Raw genomic sequence first — 21,057 nt, forward strand, 5'->3', positions numbered from 1 at the left:
GAAGAGTGTGTTTTCCCATAACTTCTCTAAAGTTCACTGGAGCAGCCTACTGCAAATTTAAGTATTGGAAATTAATACACATTAATCCTAAAGAATATTTAAAATAAGGAATTTATTAAAACTGAAATTTTAGGAGAGGACCATTATAATGGGTGATATTTAAAATATGTTTTCTGAAAATTGTTAAATAATGTATCAGTTCCATGCATTGTGTACTCAGTGTATTATACATTTCCAACTATATATTTAGATGAAAACTTTGCAATAGATAATGCAAAAGCAATACAAGTTATTGTAAATATGTAATAGGGTAGATATGCAATTAATTTAAAATGACTGAGAACCAGGTATTATTAGGAACATTTGAAATACAAGGAACATATGAAATCTTATTGAATCTTCTTATACTTTTTTACAATAATCTTTCCTCAGATCAGCCTCATTGGCTACGATACTGCCACCCACAAAGCTTATTATACATTCTCAAATAGACTAGTATTTGTGACATTATTGAATATTGTTACATGGTAACCACCTTTAATACCCCTCTGTACTATCTTCACCTTTTTCTCCAAAACATGTAATCCCCTTCTAAGTAAATTACTTACTCGTTATGTTTATTTTTTCCTCTTTTTGTCCTCCTTGCTTGGAGACAGTGTAGGAGGAGAGCCTGGGAGGGCAGGTCTTTTGAAAAGTTTGGCATAAAAAGGAGGAAAAAATTGGCAGCTAAAGGGGGTAGGGCATATGGAATCAGGAAATTTAAAACTGAAGTTTTTAATTGAAGTATTTTTAATTTTAATTTTTAATTGAAGTATCGTGTACATACAGAAAATTGCACATATCAAAAGCATATAATTCTGTAAATTGCTACAAAATGAAGTCAGCTGTGCCTCCACAACCTAAATTAAATGAACATTCCCAGCACGCCACAGTCATCCCACATGTCCCTTCCTTATCATTACCCATCTCCCAAAACACATTGACATTTATCACCAAATACTACTAATATTGCCTATTTTCAAACTTCATGTAATTGGAATTATGCAGACTGACCTCTTCCACTGAACATATTTGTAGGATTCAGTCTGTACCATTCATCTAGGAGTAGTGCAGTCCTGTTCCTTGTAGAAATATTTCATAATTTGTCTGTTCTACTGTTTCCTCATTGTTTGAGGTGTTCCCAGGTTTTAACTGTTGCTAATAGTGCTGCCCTAACTATGCTTGTACATGTTTTTTAGTAAACATACACATTTTTGTTGAGAGTATATATTTTGAGTGGAATTGCTTTCCAAAATGATTGTACTAGTTTTATTCCTAGCAGTCTTAAGTCAGAGTTCTCATTGCTTCACACCTTCACTAATACTCTATATGGTATCTTGCCTGTTGTTGGGACTTTGCATTTTCATCTTATTAATTTCCAAAAAAATTGGGATTTTTATTGGAATAACATTTAATCTATTAGTTTGGAGAGAAGTTACATCTTTTAGTATAGACTATGCCAACACATGAACATAATATGTTCTTCTTTTATTTGGGGCTTCTTTATTTCAGTAAGATTTTCAGTTGTATCAAGGCCTCATGTGCCTCTTGTTAGATTTATTCTTTCACTTCTTGATTTTTGGATGTTTTGTAAGTGATATCTTTTTGAAATTTCACATTCAAGTTTCTTTTACTAGTATATAGAAATACAGTTGATTTTTGTATATCGAGCTTATATCCAGCAACTTTACTAAATTTACTTATTTTCATGGTTTGAAAATTCTTTAGGCGATTCTTCAAATGCAGTTAAGTCATCCGCTAATAATGACAGTTTTATTATTATACCTTTCCATCCTTATAAGTTTTAAATTGGTCTTATCACACTCACTAGTACATCTACTAAGGTTGTTTAAAAGTGTTAGGGAACACCCTTGTCTCTTTCTTGGTCCTTGGGAGGAAGCTTTTAGTAATTGACCATTATGTTAGCTATAGGTACTTTACAATTACTTTTTATTATAAAAATTAGCTTTTCTTCCTAGTTTGCTAAGATAATTTAATCAAGAATGAGTGATGATTTTTTGATGTTACAGGAAAAGCACAAGTGATAAAAGAAAAAATTGATAATTTTGATTAATTCTAATCAAAATTAAAATGTGTGCTTCAGAAATCACCAAGAAAGTGAAAGACAAGCCCCAAAAATGAAAAAAATATTTGTAAATCTTATATTTTAGAAAGGGCTTGTATCTAAGATATAACTGTTAGAACTCAGTAAGGAGAAAACAAATTACGTAGTTTAAAAAAATGAGCAAGATTTGAATGGACATTTCACTAGAGCAGCTGTTTGAATGGCCAATAAGCACATGAAAAGTGTTTAACCTCAGTATTAGGGAAATGCAAATTAAAATCCTTATGGATACCACTTCATACTCACTAGAATAGGCATAATAAAAAAGATAGACAATTGCTCGTGACTAGGAAAACAGAGACCCTCATACATTGCTGGTAGAAATGTGAAATGGTGCAGCCAACCTAGGCAAACACCTTGGAAGGATTTTTTTTTTTTCTTTTCTCCAAGTTAAACGAAAATGTACTATATGACCTAGCAATTCTACTTCTTTGTGTTTATCCAAGACAAGTGAAGACATCTGTCCACACAAAAACTTGTAAGTGAATGTCCATATCAGCATTAGTCATAGTAGCCCCAAAGTAGGAATGATATGAATATCTGTCATGTGATGAAGGGATAAGCAAAACATTTGTATATTCATACACTGGAAGACTTACTGCTTATAACATGTATGAACCTGAAAACCATGCCATATGAAAGAAAACAGAAAAGACCACATATTATATGAACTTATTTATAGGAAATGTCCAGAAAAGCCCCAGTTTTAGGAACATAGATTAGTGGTTACATGGTGCTGGGGTGGAAACAGGGAGCGACTTCATATGGGCATAAGAGATTTTTTTGTGTTAATGGAAGTGTTCCAAAATTGGATTGAGATGATGATTGTACAACTCTATGAATTTAGTAAAAATCATTGAATTCTATACTTACAGTGACTGAACTCTATTTTATGTAAATTATTCCTCAGTGAAGATGTTAAGGAATGGATATTGAATTTTATCAAATTCTTTTTCTGCAATAATGAAAATGTATATGATTTTCACCTTTATTTCATTGATTTGGTGAGTCCCTTTAGTGGGCCCTCTTGTTTGTAGTTCCCTCTTCTCCAGGATCTTGACTTCAAAGTTCTGGCTGAGCCAGTAGTGTTCACTGCCAGTGTTTGTCTCCCCAGTTCCAGGAGATTACAGAGATTTCTGAGCTGCTGCTTCCCGCTACGGCTCTTCTACTCTCTTTCCTCAACCAGTTTATAACTCAGTGTATGTTTTGGGGGAAAAGCAGAGGCTTACCATAGTTTCCCCTCTGGCTTTCCAGCCTTTTACTTTCTGGCTGCCTTAGTTACTGAAGCAGCTGGTCTTACATATTTTCTCCAGTGTTTCATGGAAGAATTGGTCTGATGATAACCTGTTCCGTTATAGCTAACAGTGGAAGTCTATGTGAGCTTTTTTTTAAGATGTCAGTATTACAGCATTGCTGTATGGTGTTGGGAACAAACCTCTAAGGAGGGGTACTATTGCTACCAGCTAAGGAGAGAGTTTAAGTGCTGGAGTGAGTGATATCCCCAAGGAGATTAGAAGGGGTTGAATCTGGTGCACAAGGGGATGGATTGGCCTCCCTCATGATGTTACAGGATTCCTTTGGTGCCACTTTGCCAGCCAGAAATCTCTGCTGCCACTGACACCTCTCTGTCCAGGCCTCACTCTGGTCCCCGGGCTTGCCCCGCCCACTTGGCCCAGCAGGTTGTGCTTGGCTTATGCCCACTTGAATCCTGTGCCTGCTCCAACTCCACGCTTAGCTTGAGACTGAACTGGGCATGCCACAAATGGCTTCCGTGTTGGGTGCTGGTGTCTAGACAAGGAGAATGTGGTGTCGCCCAAACACTCAGAGATGCCAGCAGTCATGGAACCCCAAGGGGTGTTACAACTCTTGCTCGGGGAGTCCCGAGGTCTGGGCCCCCAGAAATGTTGCAGCTGTTCACTGAACCTTAGTTCAGTGAATGGGAATGTGTTACAGCTCTCTTTCTCCCGTAGTTTGGCTAGGAGGAGCATGGTACAGCTCTTTTATTCTCGTTGTCCACAGCTCAGCGAGCCGGCCAGGGGCGTGTCACAGTCCTTTCATTCATGTCACCCACAGCTCCACGAGTTCCAGGTTCTTGTCCCGTGACCAATAGGAATGAGGTGTGTGGACACCAGAGAGTGAGTAAGGCAGAGAAAAATTTTATTGAGTGACAGAAAGAAAGCTCTCAGCTGTGAGAGGGGACCCAAAGTGGGTAATTGCCTGTGAGGCTGAATCTGGGGTTTTTATGGGTTAGAATAGGGGAGTGTGTGCTGATTGGTCCCTGGGTGGGCTTGGAAAAAGCACTGTTTGATTGGTTAAAAGGAACCAATTTTATCATCCTGAAGGAACCAATCAAGAGAGTGAGGGTAATATGGGGATAGAAGTTCTCTCTCTGTTTGTGGACTCTGCAACCAGCGGCTCAGTTTTTAGGCTTTAAACTGTCTTTGGCTTGAAGGTTGAGTTTCACTGGGAACCCATCCCTTTCTGTGTAGGAATTTGTCTGTCTCCTGTCACTCTCAATGAGTTAATCATTCATAGTAACAGGAGCCAGGGCAGAATGTATGCATTCAAGTCCTGGGTGGATAGCTTTGGTGTTAGGTAGTAGTAGAATTTCTTTTCTGGCTTTTGGTAGGATTGATAAGAGGTTTTGAGATTTGTCAAGAGAGAAGTTGTGAAGTGGTTGAACTCAGGAAATACAGTAGGATTGCTGGGCAGCAGAATGGCCCACTTGAGATGAGTGGTCATAAATGTAAAAGATTTAAATTTAAGAAGTAATAGAAAAAAAAAAAGACGTAATGGAAGTGAGAAATACTGGGCCTTAAAGAAGAGTTTGGCACCAGGGTTTTGCCAGCATTTTTCTTTGTTACGTTTCTTCATGGAAAACTTAACTGTGAAGACACATATCAGGCATCCCAGAACACTTAAAGATTCACATGTTTAGCACCCACCACCCAACCTGAGCAATAGAGTATTACAAACAAAGTCCTCTGTGTACTCATAGCCAGTCACACCCCAGCCCCCATAACTACCAACTGAATTTATAATTTCCGTGTGCTTTATATCCCTGAACAGCATTATTGTTTTAAACATTTATGTTCATCATCCTGTGTATCTTTTTGTAATTATGCTTTTTCACTAATATTATTCATTAGATTTATCTGTATTTACTGTAGTTCTTTCACATTCATGCTACCCAGGTAACATTCTGTTTATAATTATGTCCTTGTTTTATTAATTCTCCACATATCCTGTGGATGGATATTTAGGTTATATCCATTTTTCTTTTGCTAGTCTTTATATGCTCCCTTGAATGTAATTATATGTATTTTCTTGTGTATGTGAGAGATTTTCTAGGATATGCATATCTAAGACCTGATGGATGCTAGGATATGTGCTTTGTGAACTCTGGTTCTCACTCCCCCTAAAAGTGTGTGACATCATAATGCCCCTGCTCCAGCCCTTATGATACTATATATCATCATGATCGATTTATAATAGACTAATGGGGTAAATAGCTAAGTGTATGCCCTCTACACTGGAATTTTACTTTGTTGTTTGCCTGTTTGTTTAATTGGGGACCCATCTTCTCTTTGATCTCAGAGTTAATGATCCCTTAAGGCATTCCATGTGTTTATTTTTCTCTGTTCCAAAGTTACGATTCTGTAGTAGTCATAATTATGAAATTGTCAGTTTGTTAATACTTTAAATCTACACTTCTCCCATGTGGTTGACAGTTCCCAAGGCAGGCATCCATGAAGTCAAAGGGACTGACCGAAGTGTGATCTGCCCTTTTTGCTGGGTTCGCATTTGTGCTAATACACTGCAGAAATGGTGGTAAACTGACAGGGCTTTGCAAGAAGCAAGGTTTTATCACCAATTTGTTGTTATTTATGTTAACATTAATGAGTTCATTTGTATTTTTAAATGAATAAACACTGAAACAATTTCTTAGTTTTGATTTCTAATAGAGTAACTATAGATCAGTAGATGCCAACCATAGTGTCTTCTTTGAAGAACGTGAAGGAGTCTAAGACCAGAAAGCTGGAGAAGCACTGCTTTAAGCACATGGTAGACGTATGAATAGTCAAATACTTTATTCTTGCTGATAAGGCCACTGGGAAGGAAAACTTAAGTAATGTCATTCTATTAAAAGATGAATTAGATTGATCTTGAAGTTGTATTTTAATCTTAAGTAAATTTTTAATTATTTGCCTTAAAATTTTGTTTACAACTAGATTATATTTGTAAATAAAATACTTTGCAGGTGCTGACCTTAAGGAAAGAGCCAAAATGAGTTCCGGTGAAGTTGGTCCTTTTGTCTCCAAAATAAGAGCAATGATTAATGATATTGGTAAGCACTATTAAATTATTCTTTCAGCATGCCAAAGGTGTTCTTAAAAGTCAGGTTTAAAAAGTTACACATTACAGTATATATATGTAAGTGTTGGTTAAATATTTATATAATTATCTAATCATTAACTATACCTGTTCATTTTAAAATGACACTTAATATATTTAATTTCAAAATTATGTAAAATATTTAATAATTACAAATGTCTTATGTATGATAGCATATGAAGGTATTTATTAGACAGTAATTTGGCATAAGCCTTTGACTTACAGTATCTATATTTCTTTATATGTGCAAACATAGGTTAGGGATTCCTTTGTTTTATGTACATATGGGATCATACTTTTTTAGAATTACAGTAACTTATTTTATTATTTTTATTTTTAATTTACTGCTGTATATTAATCCAGTCTTATCCCAAATTTTAAGTTATTTCTTCATTAATGAGCATTTAGCTTTTTTCCTCTGTTTATGCTATTTATAATAAGGTAGTGAATACCTTTGTACATAAGCATGGATTCTTAAACAGGGAATCACTGTTCCAGTTATCCTTTGTTCATTTTATATTTTAATATTTATAAATTCTACAAAATTACATTCCAAAAAAAGGTAATTTATATTCCCATCAGTTAAAGACAGTATCTGTTTCCCCATATTCCTGCCAGCATTTAATGTTGCTATTTCTGATTTTTTCTAGAGATAAGGTCTCACTTTATCACCCAGGCTGGAATGCAGAGGCACGATCATAACTCACTGTAGCCTCCAGCTCCTGGGCTCAGGAGACTCTCCTGCCTCAGCCACCTAAGTAGTTAGGACTACAGGTGTGCACCACCAGGCCTGGCTGATTTTTAATTTTCTTGTAGAGATGGGGAGGTCTCACCATGTTTCCCTGGCTGATCCTGAACTCCCGCCTTAAGCGATCCTCCTGTCTTCCCACAGTGCTGGGGTTCCATGTGTGAGCCACATTGCTCAGCCTTTTCTTCATTTGTAAATTGCCTTTTCACGTCCTTCATCCTCCTTTTACAGAATTATTTAATAGCTACTTGTTTACTTAAAAGACATTTCTATATTCTTTGTTTTAAATGTTATAGACATTCCTCTAATGTGCTTAATTTGATTCCAGTATCTTTAAATTTAAAGCTTTTACTATTTAGATGATGCTATATTCTCTTTATTATTCTTTTTCCTTGAAGATTTTCTCTGTTGAGTCTCACACATCAGTTTTTCTAAGTGAATTTAGAATTATTTTTTAAGGCAAAGGGGAAAAAATGTCTAAATATGTCTAAATTGCAGTTGTGATTGGAATTTTATTAATTTTTCAATACAATTTTGACATTTTTATGATAGTAAATCTATCCGTGATGTGCTTGGCTTTTATTTTTGAGGGTCATTCTTTTTTTAATGTCTTTCAAGGAAATTTTGTGCTTTTCTGTACATTGGCCTTGGTCTTATATCTTTTTTTCCCCCCGTAACTGTTTATAGCATTTATTCCTTTGAATGAGACCTTCTCCTTGTTTCTGTTGCAGTCTTGTTATTATAGTCTGTAGGAGAGTTATTAACTTTTTTTTTTTTTTGAGGAGTCTTACTCTTTCGCCAGGCTGGAGTGCAGTGGCGTGATCTTGGCTCACTGCAGCTTCCGTGTCTTGGGTTCAAGCGATTCTCCTGCCTCAGCCTCCTGAGTAGCAGGGACTAGAGGTGCATACCACCGCACTCAGCTAAGTTTTGTATTTTTATTAGAGATGGGGCTTCACCATGTTAGCCAGAATGGTCTTGATTTCTTGGTCTCATGATCTGCCCGTCTTGGCCTCCCAGAGTGCTGGGATTACAGGCGTGAGCCACTGTGCCCAGCCAAAAGTTGTTAACTTTTATGTGCTTATTTCATATCTTGTCAGCTCTATAATTATTTGTGGTAATTATTGTTAATTTTCTTGTGCTTTCAGTTGAAAAGTATAATACCTATAGATAATTACCTACCACTAATGTAATTTTTATCTCCCCTGCAACATTTTAACCTTACATAGTCATATTTTTTCATATTGGCTCAGGCCCTCATAGAATATTCATTTGTTAAGGTGAGCATGATCATCCTTATCTTTCTTTGACTTTGGTGGGTGCCTTTAATATTTTGCCAGTAATTATGATATTCAGGCAGTTCTCTTCTATTTCATCGTGTTAGGAGATTGCTTCTGTTTTTTAATCAAGAATAAGTGTTAAAGTTTGTTCAAATGCTTTTAAAATATGTGTCAGGATTATAATTGATGTATGTTAGTGTTTGCCTTATTTAGCCTTTATTATATTGAGTTGTATTAATAGATTTACTAATATTGCACTGGCCATACATTACTAGGATAAGCCCTACCTGGTCATTGTGGTTAGGGGTGGTATCATAAAGGAGATTGAGCTCTTAATTTTGTTTTGTGTGTGTGTGTGTGTGTTTTTTTTTTTTTTTTTTTTTTGGTTTGGTGTCAAGGTTATTTGCCTTCATAGAATGAGCTGAAAAGCTTTCCATGTTTTTCTATGCTATACACAGAACAAGTAATGTTACTTGAAAGAACTGTAGAATTTGACCATTTAACACCTTTTTGCATCTTGTATGGTTTTGTCATTGTTTTCTCACTTTCTTAGAATTAAAGTTTTAAAAATATGTGTTTTGATTTCTATAATGGCTTTTGGCTTAGCTGCCTATTCTGCCTCTTCTCGTTCTGTGCTGGTATTGTCTTAGGTCCTGTTTTTCTCCCCAGCTCCAGCCTCATGTTTCGGTACCTTTTGACACAGAGCATATGAACATTGTTTAGAAGTTGGTCAGAGAGCTTGATCTTAGAAGTATAAGTTGATGCTGCCTGTAAGTTTATATGTATGGAAGGGGGTGGCTAAGATTGGTTTCATTGTTAAAATTACCTTGATATTTGTCCCAGAGTGTCTTTCTGTTTAATGGATTCTGAAATTGGGAATTTTCTGGAAGTCTTTCTGTCTTTGCAGTAGCATTTTCTTTTATGTGATCATAGTTGTAGCTTTTCTTTTCTGGGCTAGTTCTTATCTCCATTTTTTCTTGTGAGCTCTCTTGATATTTATTAATGATACTTTTTATTATAACATTACAGTAGACTTAAATTTTTCAAACTATTTTTTGTGATGATTCCTTGAGATTTTGAAGGACATGTAGAAACTAAGTACTTAATAGAATCCATTCATTTAATATGTTAAAAATCACAGACAGGTAGACTTTATCTTGAAGGCCATATAGTAAATATTGTAGGTTTTGTGGGGCTGTGTGGTCTCTGTTGCAGCTATACAGTTCTGACTTCATAGTATGAAAGCAACCATAGATGATGTATCAGCAAATGTGTATGGCTCTGTTTCAATACTGCTTTATTTATGCATACCAAAATTTGAGTTTCATTTGATTTTTATGCATTATGAAACAATATTTTTATTTTTTGTTTTTTCCTCCAGCCATTTAAAAATGTGAAAACCATTCTTAGCTCACAGGTTGTACTAAAACAGGCAGTGGGCCTGATTTTTCTTTGAATCTCATGTGTCTTCTATCTTCATTTTCCCTGTTGTTTAGAATTAATTCTTCTCTTCTTTTTGTAATGTTTAAGAAATTTCACTTCAGTTCTAATTTGAACAACTTGATGCACGCTTGGCTCATGTCTTTTTCATTGGGTTTTGCTGCTTGGAGACATAATGATTTTAATTTCAAGGTCTTTGCTTTGATAGGGAGTTTAAAATATTGTATCTTGGGGTTTTGTATTCTTGGTAAAATTTGGGGAATAAGAATGGAACATAAAATTTGCAAATGAATAGGGAGGTGGTGGAAGGAGTAGTAAGAAAAAACTAAACAAAATGAAAGATAAGTTCATCCAATCTTAAAAAAATGTGAAGAGAAAAAATAGCATAAACTTAGAACATATTAAATAGCAAGATGTTGAAGTAAGTCCAGTAGTCACTATTAATGTCAGTTGATTAAACTTGCTATTTAAAGACAGATACTCAGATTTGAATAAATAATTGACATCAGCTGAATATTGTTAATTATAGCCACATCTGGTGTACCTCTTTTTGTACCAGAAGATTACTAGCCAAAAGAAAGATACAACCTCAGTTCTTCCTTCCTCAGAAGAAAGAATTCAGCTGAGGGGCTTAAGGCGAGAGGAGAGACTGAGGCAAGTTTTAGAGCAGGAGTGAAAGTTTATTAAAGGAGCTTTAGAGCAGAAACGAGAAGAACTTGCACAAGGGTCAAGTAGGCGACTTGAGAGATCAAGCATGCCATTTGACCTTTTGACTTGGGGTTTTATATGTTGGCATTCTTCTGGGGTCTTCTGTTACACCTCCTGTGATTCCTCCTTTGGGGTGGGCTGTCTGCCTGCGCGGTGGCCTGCCAGCCCTTGGGAGGGGCTGCATGTGCAGTGTGTTTACTAAAGTTGTTCACTTGCCTACTTGAGACGCTTCCCTGCTTTGCAGTCCAGTGTTCCTAGAGGGAGGTCTTCCGCCATTTTGCCTCTCAATGCGTGTGCTCAAGTGCACTTGCCCAGCTCCTGAGACCCTTTTGGGAAGCTGCTGATCACCAGTTTCAGATATTTCTATCTGCTAGGAGACTGCCTTTCTCTGGTGCTGGCTGTGACCAATTATTGTTTTAGAGAGACAGTTAACCACTTGACCATCATATGGTCACCTGACATTCCTGGTTTTGTGTGTGTGTGTGTGTGTGTGTGTGTGTGTGTGTGTGTGTGTGTGTGGTGTGGTGTGTGGTATGTGTGGTGTGTGTGTTTTTTGGGCGGGGAGTCCTCTCCAGCTCTTCTTGTGTCTGACTAGCTATCTGCTGTAACAGTACTTGAGGGGAATTTACAACATTAAATCCATAAGTTAGCAAGGAGATGTCACTGACGGTAAATAGCTAAGCATTACCTTAAAAAGATTTTTAAAAGTTTTAAGTTCAAAGCATGTTGAACTAAAGCAACAATACAAGGATTAGAAATGAGTAAAATGGAAGACAGAGATGCAGTACATAGGGTCAACACAAGGCCATGCCCTTTACAATGGAGCAAAAAGTGTTTAACAATATATATTACGAATGAAAAAAAGGTGTGATTATAGATACAGGAGAGATTATAAAGATAAGAAAATACTGGGAAGAAACTTTATGCCAATAAATATGAAATTTCTGTCTCAAGAAGAAATCATGAGCTGGAATAGTCATGTAGCCAAAAGAGGGTCCAGCTTCTTGCCACTTATATAAAGAACCCAAAATAATAAGAGTGAGGTCTGATTAAAAAAAAAAAATGTTAATTTTATTAGTCATTGCTAGCAAGGGGGAAAGTGGCCAGAATCCTTTTCAAAAATTGCCATTTTCCAATTTCTGGAGAGAGTGCAGGGGTTTAAGGAGAAGGGCTTGGAATGCAGGCGCGGCAAGGGGGCTGGGAGGTGCCCAATGGCATGACTTGCTCCTATGGCTTATCTTGAATTATTGTTCCATCTGGTGAAGGGGCCAGCACCATCTTGGGCCCAACCCGGTTACAAATCAGTCGCAGTCAATCTTGCTGTCAGTCTCTAGCTGGGAGTAACTCTGGCCTTAAAGTAATCTCCTGCTGTGGAGAGAACTCTGGAGGTACCTGGTTTGTATCAGGTTTTGGCCCCTGAAGCTTCAAGGAAACATATGACCAGATAAGTGAGCAGGGTGTGAGCTTAACAAGCATCCAGGTAAATACATGTGCCTCAGGCATGAAGTATAAGGTGGGAAAGGGAGGGGAGTGGAGTTTTAAAGTACATTCCGAGACTGTATTTAAAAACAAAAGAAAACACATCTGTAGGTTTTCTCAAAGCTATGTCTTGAGACTAGGGGGAAAAGAGGAAAGGAAAAAAAGTTATAAAATGCGATTTGAAACTAAGCTGCATGGTTACCGTCATCTACTCGCTGAAGTGATCAAACCAGTTGTTACAATAAACTTTTTCACAGAGAAAGCACCAGACCAAGTTAGAGATTTACTTTTCAAATGTTTTACCCAATGCATAAGGAACAGATTCTTACAATCTTATACAAACAGTTCCACGGGACAGTAAAGTGAGAGTTTACTTCTAACTCATAATTTCAGACTAGTGAAGTCTTTATACCTAAATCCAACAGAAACAATGGAAGAAAGGAGTAGGAGGAAACAGCCTCACTTGCGAGCATACAGGAAATCCAGCCAGTTGCAACAAAAGACCAAGTTGGGCTTTCTTTCCCAGGAAGGCAATGGTGGTTTGGAAGGCACTGGAAAATTGGCTAACTCATGCTGTTAGCCAATTAAAATAAAATTGTATGTGTATCTCAGTGGATTGAGGAAAAAGTATTTGAGAAATATCAACATGTATTCATGGAAAATGTTCTCAGTGGACTAGGAATAGAAGGAAACTTCCTTAGCCTGATGAAAGGTATCTCTTTCTTAATAATAAAAGATTAGAAGTCATCTCCTAAAATCAGGAACAAGACAGGAGGACCTACTGTCACCACCTCTGTCCTATATTGTTCTGTAAATTCTGGTTTGTGTATTAGGCAGGAAATAACAGTAAGGACTGAAAAAAGAAGAAATAGCAGAGTCCTTCTCATGTGGGATGACTGTCTCCATCAAAAAGCTAAAAGAAGCAATACATTATTAGAAATAAGAGTGCCACAAGATGGCTGGAAATAATACCCATGTTAAAAATAATTGATTGCCTTTCTTTATATCAGCAACAGACAAAAAATGTCAAGTAAGGATACCCTGGACAGTAGGAACACAAATGGGTCTTACATTTAGCATATATAGAAAAATTACAAAACTTTAACATAAGGTGTTTGAAAAAAATAAATGCAGACAAGTTATCCTCTTGCATAGGAAGATTTAGTATTAAAAAGATGATTCTCAAAAATGATGTAATTCAGTGTAATTACACCTAGAATCTCAGTTTTGAATTTGTGAGGAACTTGATGAGCAAAAAGAGACCCCCAGATAGCCAAACTCATAAAAATGAAGAAAACGAAGCATCTTGCCATTTCAGCATTCAAGATTTATTATAATGATATAGAAATGAAGATGGTATATTATTGGCTTTGAGATAGACAAGTATGACATTGAGTTGGAATATAGAACCCCCAAACAGACCACCCAAGTGGGGAAGCTGATACGTGACAGAGGTGGCATTGCAGATCACTGGGGAATGGCAAAGACTCAACGTATAGAAATAGAAACCAAAACTTTAATGATCTTAACAGTGAAGAGTTTCTTAAAACAGAAAATGTGACACATAAAAGGAAATGGCGATCAATTTTACTAAATTAAACTTAAGAACATCTATTCATGAAAAGATACAAAAAATAAAAAAAAAAAAAAAAAAGACAGACTGGGAGAAAATACTTGAAACATAATTGCCAAAGGATTCATGTGTGCATTGATAAGTGCATACAGAAATCAGTGCATGCATACATATGCACAGCCTTGAAGTCAGCAGGAGGACGTGATAGAAAAACATTTCACACAGAGGTAGTGGAGTGAGGGTAGACATAGGAAAAGATGGTCAGCCACAGTAGTAGCCATAGACATACAATTAAGACCAGAGTGGGATGCTGTTTTATATCCACCAGATTAGTCAAAAATTCCTAAGCCAGGAGGTCTTACTAAGAGTTAGTGAGTTAAGTGGATTACCAGGCAGGAAGATTTATACTTCTAATGGGAGTTGAACTGGTATAACTGCTTAGGAAAAGTATTTGATACTGTCTTTCAAATTTGAATATCCACATTCCATAAGACTCAGTAGTTCATTTTTTAAGGAGGCATTTACATAGAGGGATGACTTAAAGACTGTTTTTATTGGACTTGTAGTAAGAAATATATCTACCTCTGGCCCAGTAAACACATAGGGGTGGGAAAGTATCAAGGGTTACGGTTCTTTTGTCTGTACACTCCAGTATGATACTACCCTATGTCATTAAAAAAAAAATTTCTCATCTGGACTAGCTTATGAATGGGTTGGTACTTGGATTTGAAACTACATTATTCTGCAGACATTTTGCACATGTGTCCTAGGTTAACTTACATTGTTAATAGAAAAAGCTGAAAAACAACCAAATTTCTATGACAGGAGAATGGATAAATGTTTTGGTATATTTACACAATCAGACAGTAAAGAGCAGTGTACATAAATGAACAATACACACATGTACCAATGTGGACAAATCTTGGAAACATGATTTAAAAGTATGACTTATTTTTTATAAAAATAATGGCGTTCAAAGCTAAACAGTTTGTGTTTTGGGATGTATGTGTGTGTAATGAAATCATATATATATACACACACACAGACTTTACAAGGGTGGTTATCTTTGGTTTGGAATTCAGGTGGAAGGATAGTTGAAGAGCTCAGTGGCAGACAGGTGTTAGTTCTGACCTAGATCAGCTTTGAGTGTGATTGTATTGGAGTTTGTTATGATTATGCTTTATTACATATATATGAATATATTCTTTGTATGTGTCAAATAAGATCAATTTTAAAAATATTTATCTTGAGACCCGCAGACATTTCTTATGTTATTTACTGAATTTTTTTTTCTTACTGTCAGCTGAAGAATCACAAGGTTCGCAACTTTGGAAAGGAGTGCTTTATGTCTCATAAAGGGTTACAGTGTGCAAGGTGGCCATTCCAACAGGTTGGGAAGCACAGTCTCTGGCCAGAATCCAGAAACTGGCACTTTGAAGGTGGGGCAAAGGGAAAAGGAATGTATGCTGAGCAGAGTAGCCAGGTATACATAGTCAGTAAGCTATAGGAGGAATCATGAGTATTTATGAAAGGAGAAACCGGCACATGGCGCAGCTGAGCTTCAGGACTTTCCACAGGACCTGTGTTTAACAAATAATAGTTAGAGGGTGGAGTCTTGGGCCTTCTGATGTCAAAAGATGAAGAAGAGGGCAGGGCACAGTGGCTCACTCCTGTAATCCCAGCACTTTGGGAGGCTGAGGCGGGTAGATCACCAGGCCAGGAGCTCAGGACCAACCTGGCCAACATGGTGAAACCCTGTCTCTACTAAAAAAATACAAAAAAATTAGTGGACGTGGTAGCGCACGCCTGTAATCCTAGCCTGTGGTGCCAGCCACCCAGGAGACTGAGGTAGGAGAATTGCTTGAACCTGGGAGGCAGTGGTTGCAGTGAGCCGAAATCATGCCACTGCACTCCAGTCTGGACGACAGAGCGAGACTCTTATCTCAAAAAAACAGAAAAGAAAAAAAAGATGGTTTCCTTTGTTAGATGAGCTTGGCGGTTAGGCGGCTATGCCACCTTGCTCCTGGCCAAATAAATCACCCCTTCCTTCTCCTCTCCAAAAAAAAGAAAAAAGAAAAGATGAAGCAGAGGACATGAAAACCCCCATTGTGCCTCCTCTGTAATCTGGCCAGAACCACCCTGTGGTTGGTGGTCTCTTATCAGGAAGAAATGCTGGTTGGTTATTTTGATGGAACTGTAGAAGCCCAGGGCAGTAGTCAGGCTGTTGGTTGAAATCAGCAGTAGCATCTTGAAAGGGCTAGTTTCATTTTAGCCCTTGGGGAGAAAGCCTAATGGCGGCTATTGCGGGGAGGCAGTATAACCAGGTATGTCGGACCTCCCATCACATCATAGCCAGGAACTCAGCCTCTGAGGTTTATCTGGGGTCCCCTTGGCCAAAAGGAGGTCAGTTCAGTTGGTTGAGGGGTTAGAATTTTTTTTAATTCCTCATTATTTTTAAGGAAAGCCAAGATTTTACATTTCTAGAAAAATAGCTCTTGGGCTCTTTTTTTTTTTTTTTTAAGAGTTTTTTTCTTCTTCTTGTACTTTGAGAAAGGGTCTTCCTGTATCCCCGAGGCTGGAGTGCAGTGGTGCGATCTCGTCTCACTGCAGCCTCAACCTCCGGGGCTCAAGTGATCCTCTCACCTCAGCCTCCTGAGTAGCAGGGATAGGCGCCAGCACACCCAGCTGTTTTGTGTTTTTTGTTTCATCATGTTTCCCAGACTGGTTTCAAACTCCTGTACTCAAGTGATTGTCCTGTCTTGGCCTCCTGAAGTGCTGGGATTACAGGCATGAGCCTCTGTTCCTGGTTCCCTAGTTTTAAGGTTTTTGACCTTAAAATTTTTCTTAAAACTTTTTCTCTCTGATGGGGGAGAAAAATCCTTCTACAGGCTAGAGTGCAGTGGCATAATCTTGGCTCACTACAACGTCCACCTCCTGGGTTCAAGCGATTGAACCCACCTCAGCCTCCTGAGTAGCTGGAACTACAAGTGTGTGCCATCACGCCTGGATAGTTTGTATTTTTTTGGTGGAGACACGATTTTACCATGTTGCCGAGGGTGGTCTCCAATTCCTGCCTTCAAGTGATCGCCCCATACCTTGGCCTCCCAAAGTCCTAGGATAATAGGCATGAGCCATGACTCTCAGCTTAATTTTCAGAAATTTTGTGAGCTGGCTGTTAAACCATAGACATCTTGAAATTGTGGCAGCATTAGTACTGATACAAATCAGGGTTCACCCCTGTCTGTTGGGTACTACTTTTCCCTCTTTACTCCTGCTATATTTATGTTTTCTACAACTGGAGAATTGCTGGATCTGAAAGCAAATGTACTTTGTTTTTGGCCATGGTGTTTTCCTGTACTCTGTGTGTTTTTAATGAAAGCAAGTTCTTTCATTAGGAAACTTAAAGACAAGACTTATTTGAAAGCTCTTCTATTTTATTAAAATAAAGATCAGAAAGCAGGTCTGTATTTCAGAGTCACTAAATTTACTTTATTGTTCTTAGTATCTTAGAAAGTATGTTCTTAAAGAGTAACTCTAATCCTAGAATAAAATTTAATTATTTTGTTCTTTAAAAAAAAGTAATATGACTTTTTCAGATGTTTCATTCAAAGGAAATGGTGAATTTTTAGATTTCTAATATGTTAATCATTGTTACAAATCCCTTTCCCTCTTTAAATTTAGGTTGCCTGGGTTGGAAGCAATAAACCGATTATTTTGAAATATTAGGCATCAGCAAGGCTACACAGCCATGAAATGATCAGGATCTATTAACAGCTGTTGTTTCTTAACTTACTATTCCTTCTAGGGCTTCCTGGTGTGCACCTTTCTTCCAGTGGTTCTTGGTGACAGTGTTTACGTCACTATTGGGACCCACATGGTGCACATTAGCACTATAGGATAAGTGCAGTGGACATGTTAATTACGTCACTGAGGGCCATTCTTGACTTTAGTAGCATTTAAGTTATATGGTATTTCATGATGAGATAGAAGACATTTTTAGAATTCTTTAAGTAGAAACTCTGAAGGGATAGACCTAGTTTTCTCAAGTTGAGACATCAAAGAATTGTTACCTAATGATAAAGAAATATTTAAAATAGGTTTTCATTAGAATTTTAGATTACAGAATTTAGTATGAGGCAATGATGTTTTTGTAAATGATCTTCCACAGTAATTTTTTTAAAATGCCAGCACTCATAACTTCCTTTTTCTTTGATGAAATAAAATTGCAAAAGCTATAGTTTAGCTGTGTAAATGCAAAGCTGAATTGAAATACAGGTAATTATGTTAAAGGATGCAGCTTACAACATTCATCTATTTAACAAATCTTTTTCTTAACATTTTGTTATAAGGCTTTATAGAAATAAATAATTTAATTTCGGAAAATTTCAGTCTGGTTATTGCTGTTCATGTGATTGAAAATCTACTGTCCATATGCTTTTTTCTATGAAAAAAGCTGTCTCTGTGAAATACAAAGAATATCTTCATATAACTGAATGAAAAATCTGATGTAGGGCTGGCACAGTGGCTCATGCCTGTAATCCCAGTACTTTAGGAGGCCAATGTGGGTGGATCACCTAAGGTCAGGAGTTCGAGACCAGCCTAACGTGGAGAAATGCCATCTCTACTAAAAATACAAAATTAGCTGGGCGTGGTGGCACATGCCTTTAATCCCAGCTACTTGGAAGGCTGAGGCAGGAGAATTGCTTGAACAGGAAGGTGGAGGTAGTGGTGAGCTGAGATCATGCCATTGTACTCCAGCCTGGGCAATGAGAGTGAAACTCTGTCTCAAAAAAAATAAGGAAAAATCCGATGTAAGTTTTGTGGTATAAACCTCTTTTTAAGCAGTGCTTCTGATTTTTTGTTAGCATGTTTTTCAATTTGAGAATTGGGATACATTTGAATTTTATTATTGAAAGGCTCAAAGTAACACAAAACAAGTCACTAATAATTAACAAACCCACTATAGTAAAATAGATGCATATACATATCAGACTTTTGTCTTGGCCTTCTGCAGAGGTTTAATATTGGAATCAAACTCTTCCTGTCCTAGCCTAGCTATCTTTGTATAAATGAGTGTTCTTTAATGTTTTGGTAACCTACATGATCTGTCTTTCTGTCATCTGTATCTTAAGCTTGAAGTTTCCATTATGTTTCAGAATATATTGATACTCTTAGGATGTCACAAGATCTGCCCAGTTCAACATTTTCTCAAAGATATTGCGATAGGATGACGTTTATTTTGTTGTAGAAAGTGTAAATTTTATACATTATTAAAATGCGATGAACTCTTGAATTATTTTGGTGTAAGTTTATTGAAGCATACGGATCTTGATCTCTTGATGTGGAGTCAGAAGATACGGATTCTCTCTACCATCTGGTACTTTTCCATATCTCCCCATTGCAAGAATCATGAGTTGTTTTTTTCTGCACTTGTACCTAGTGTCTAGTAATGGGCACATGGTAGCTACCTGGTTGAAAGGGCAAATTGGCTTATATTTTATTGGTGTAAACATGTTAGCCATACTGTAGTTATTTCATCTTATCTTCAGGTTGAACTTTCTCCTGCAATCCCTTTCTGCCTGCCTCTACCTAAAATTCCAAGAATCCTGCTCAACTTGCAGAGTTTGATCCTCTGATCCTCTGTCTTTTCTATCCAAGCTCCTGCTGTCTTAGGATGTGACTGAGAATGATAGAATGAACATGAGTGGAGCAGTTGTTGGACTGTCTGTGGTGACAGCTGACCCTTTGCTAGATTGGAGTGGGAAGTCTTGCTCAGGAGTTGAAGTTTGATATGTAAAGATAGTGATGCTTAGTGGACATCCATGTGCAGATGAATTTGGAGTTGAGGCAAGTTGACCCAGGTGAACTTGGGAGTCAGAATGTTGATGCTGTGTGAAGCCATGACCACTGGGTGAGGCGCTTAGGGGGTTACTGTAGAGAGAAAAAAAATAGAGGCTAAAGTGAAAGAGGTAGCTAGAGAAAGGTCAGCCAGGGTAGGGAGGTAGGAAGAAAACAGTATTCTTACTGTTTTGTGTGTTTATTTTACGTTAGATCCAGGGGGTACATGTGCAGGTTTGTTACATGCATATATCGTGTAATGGTGAGGTTTGGGCTTCTAGTGAACCTGTCACTCAAATAGTGAACGTTGTATACAATCAGTAATTTTTCACCTCTCACCCCCTTCACCACCGTCCTCTCCTGTGGAGTCCTCAGTGTCTGTTATTTATATCTTTATGTTCACGTATACCCATTGTTTTGCTCCCACTTATAAGTGAGAACATGCAGGATTTGATTTTCTGAGTTATTTCACTAAGGATAATGACCTCCGGCTCCATGGTGCAGCAAAAGACATATTTCATTCTTTTATTATGGCGGCATAGTATTCCATGGTGTATATATACCACATTAGGAAGAAAACAGTATTCCAAAAGCCAAGTGAAGAAAATATTTCAAGAAGGAGAGTGTGATCAAATGCTGCTAACAGGCCAAATAAGATGAACAGTGAGAATTGACTACTAGGTCTTTGATACAGTTTGGATATTTGGCACCACTCAAATCTCATGTTGAATTGTAATCCCCAGTGTTGGAGGTGGGGCCTGGTGGGATGTGTTGGAATCATGGGAGTGGATCCCTCATGGCTTGGTGCTCCTCACCTCAGGTGATCCACCTGCCTCTGCCTTCCAAAGTGCTGGGATTACAGGCTTGAGCCACTGTGTCCAGCCAGCAATTCTTAAAGTAATACATCTAAGATAACAGTTCAGGCAGGGAGCGGCACTTTGGGAGCTGAGGTGGGTAGATCACCTGAGGTTAGGAGTTCGAGACCAGCCTGGCCAACAGGGTGAAACCCTGTCTCTGCTAAAAGTACAAAAAATTAGCGGGGCATGGTGGCAGGCACCTGTAATGCCGGATACTCAGGAGACTGAGGCAGGAGAATCGCTTGAACCTGGGAGGCAGAGGTTGCAGTAAGCCGAGAATGTGCCATTTGCACTCCAGCCTGGGCAACAACAGCAAAATGCTGTTTCAAAATAAAGCATTGCTTAATAAAGAATATTTTCAGTTTGCAGAATTTTTTTGTCAATCTGCCAGTTTGACCTAAATTGTTTATGTTCACCGTCTTTTTTGTTTGAGGGTCGAAGAAATTTCTAAAAATATGTAATTAATGTAGTTTATTAGATTCAATCCAGAATATATTTTACTTTTTATTTTCCTAATTTGATATAATTATTAGAAATTGGAAGTGCTGAATTACGGTGTGTGAAAGATTAATTGATAG

At 37.5% G+C, this 21,057-nt stretch overlaps 1 protein-coding gene across 4 annotated transcripts in view; it reads left to right on the plus strand.

Annotated features, from left to right (window-relative positions):
- The window catches only part of AUH (AU RNA binding methylglutaconyl-CoA hydratase), a 142,814-nt gene that overhangs the window by 33,440 nt on the left and 88,317 nt on the right, over nt 1-21,057 (plus strand). For all 4 annotated transcript variants that reach the window (XM_017528437.2, XM_017528439.2, XM_037738443.1 and 1 more), the window contains exon 4: nt 6,426-6,512. In XM_017528437.2, coding sequence (XP_017383926.1) covers nt 6,426-6,512 — 87 coding nt within the window. The remainder of the gene's footprint in view (nt 1-6,425; nt 6,513-21,057) is intronic.

The sequence above is a fragment of the Cebus imitator genome, unplaced genomic scaffold, assembly GCF_001604975.1.
Source record: "Cebus imitator isolate Cc_AM_T3 unplaced genomic scaffold, Cebus_imitator-1.0 Scaffold53, whole genome shotgun sequence".
NCBI classification, from domain to species: Eukaryota; Metazoa; Chordata; class Mammalia; order Primates; family Cebidae; genus Cebus; species Cebus imitator.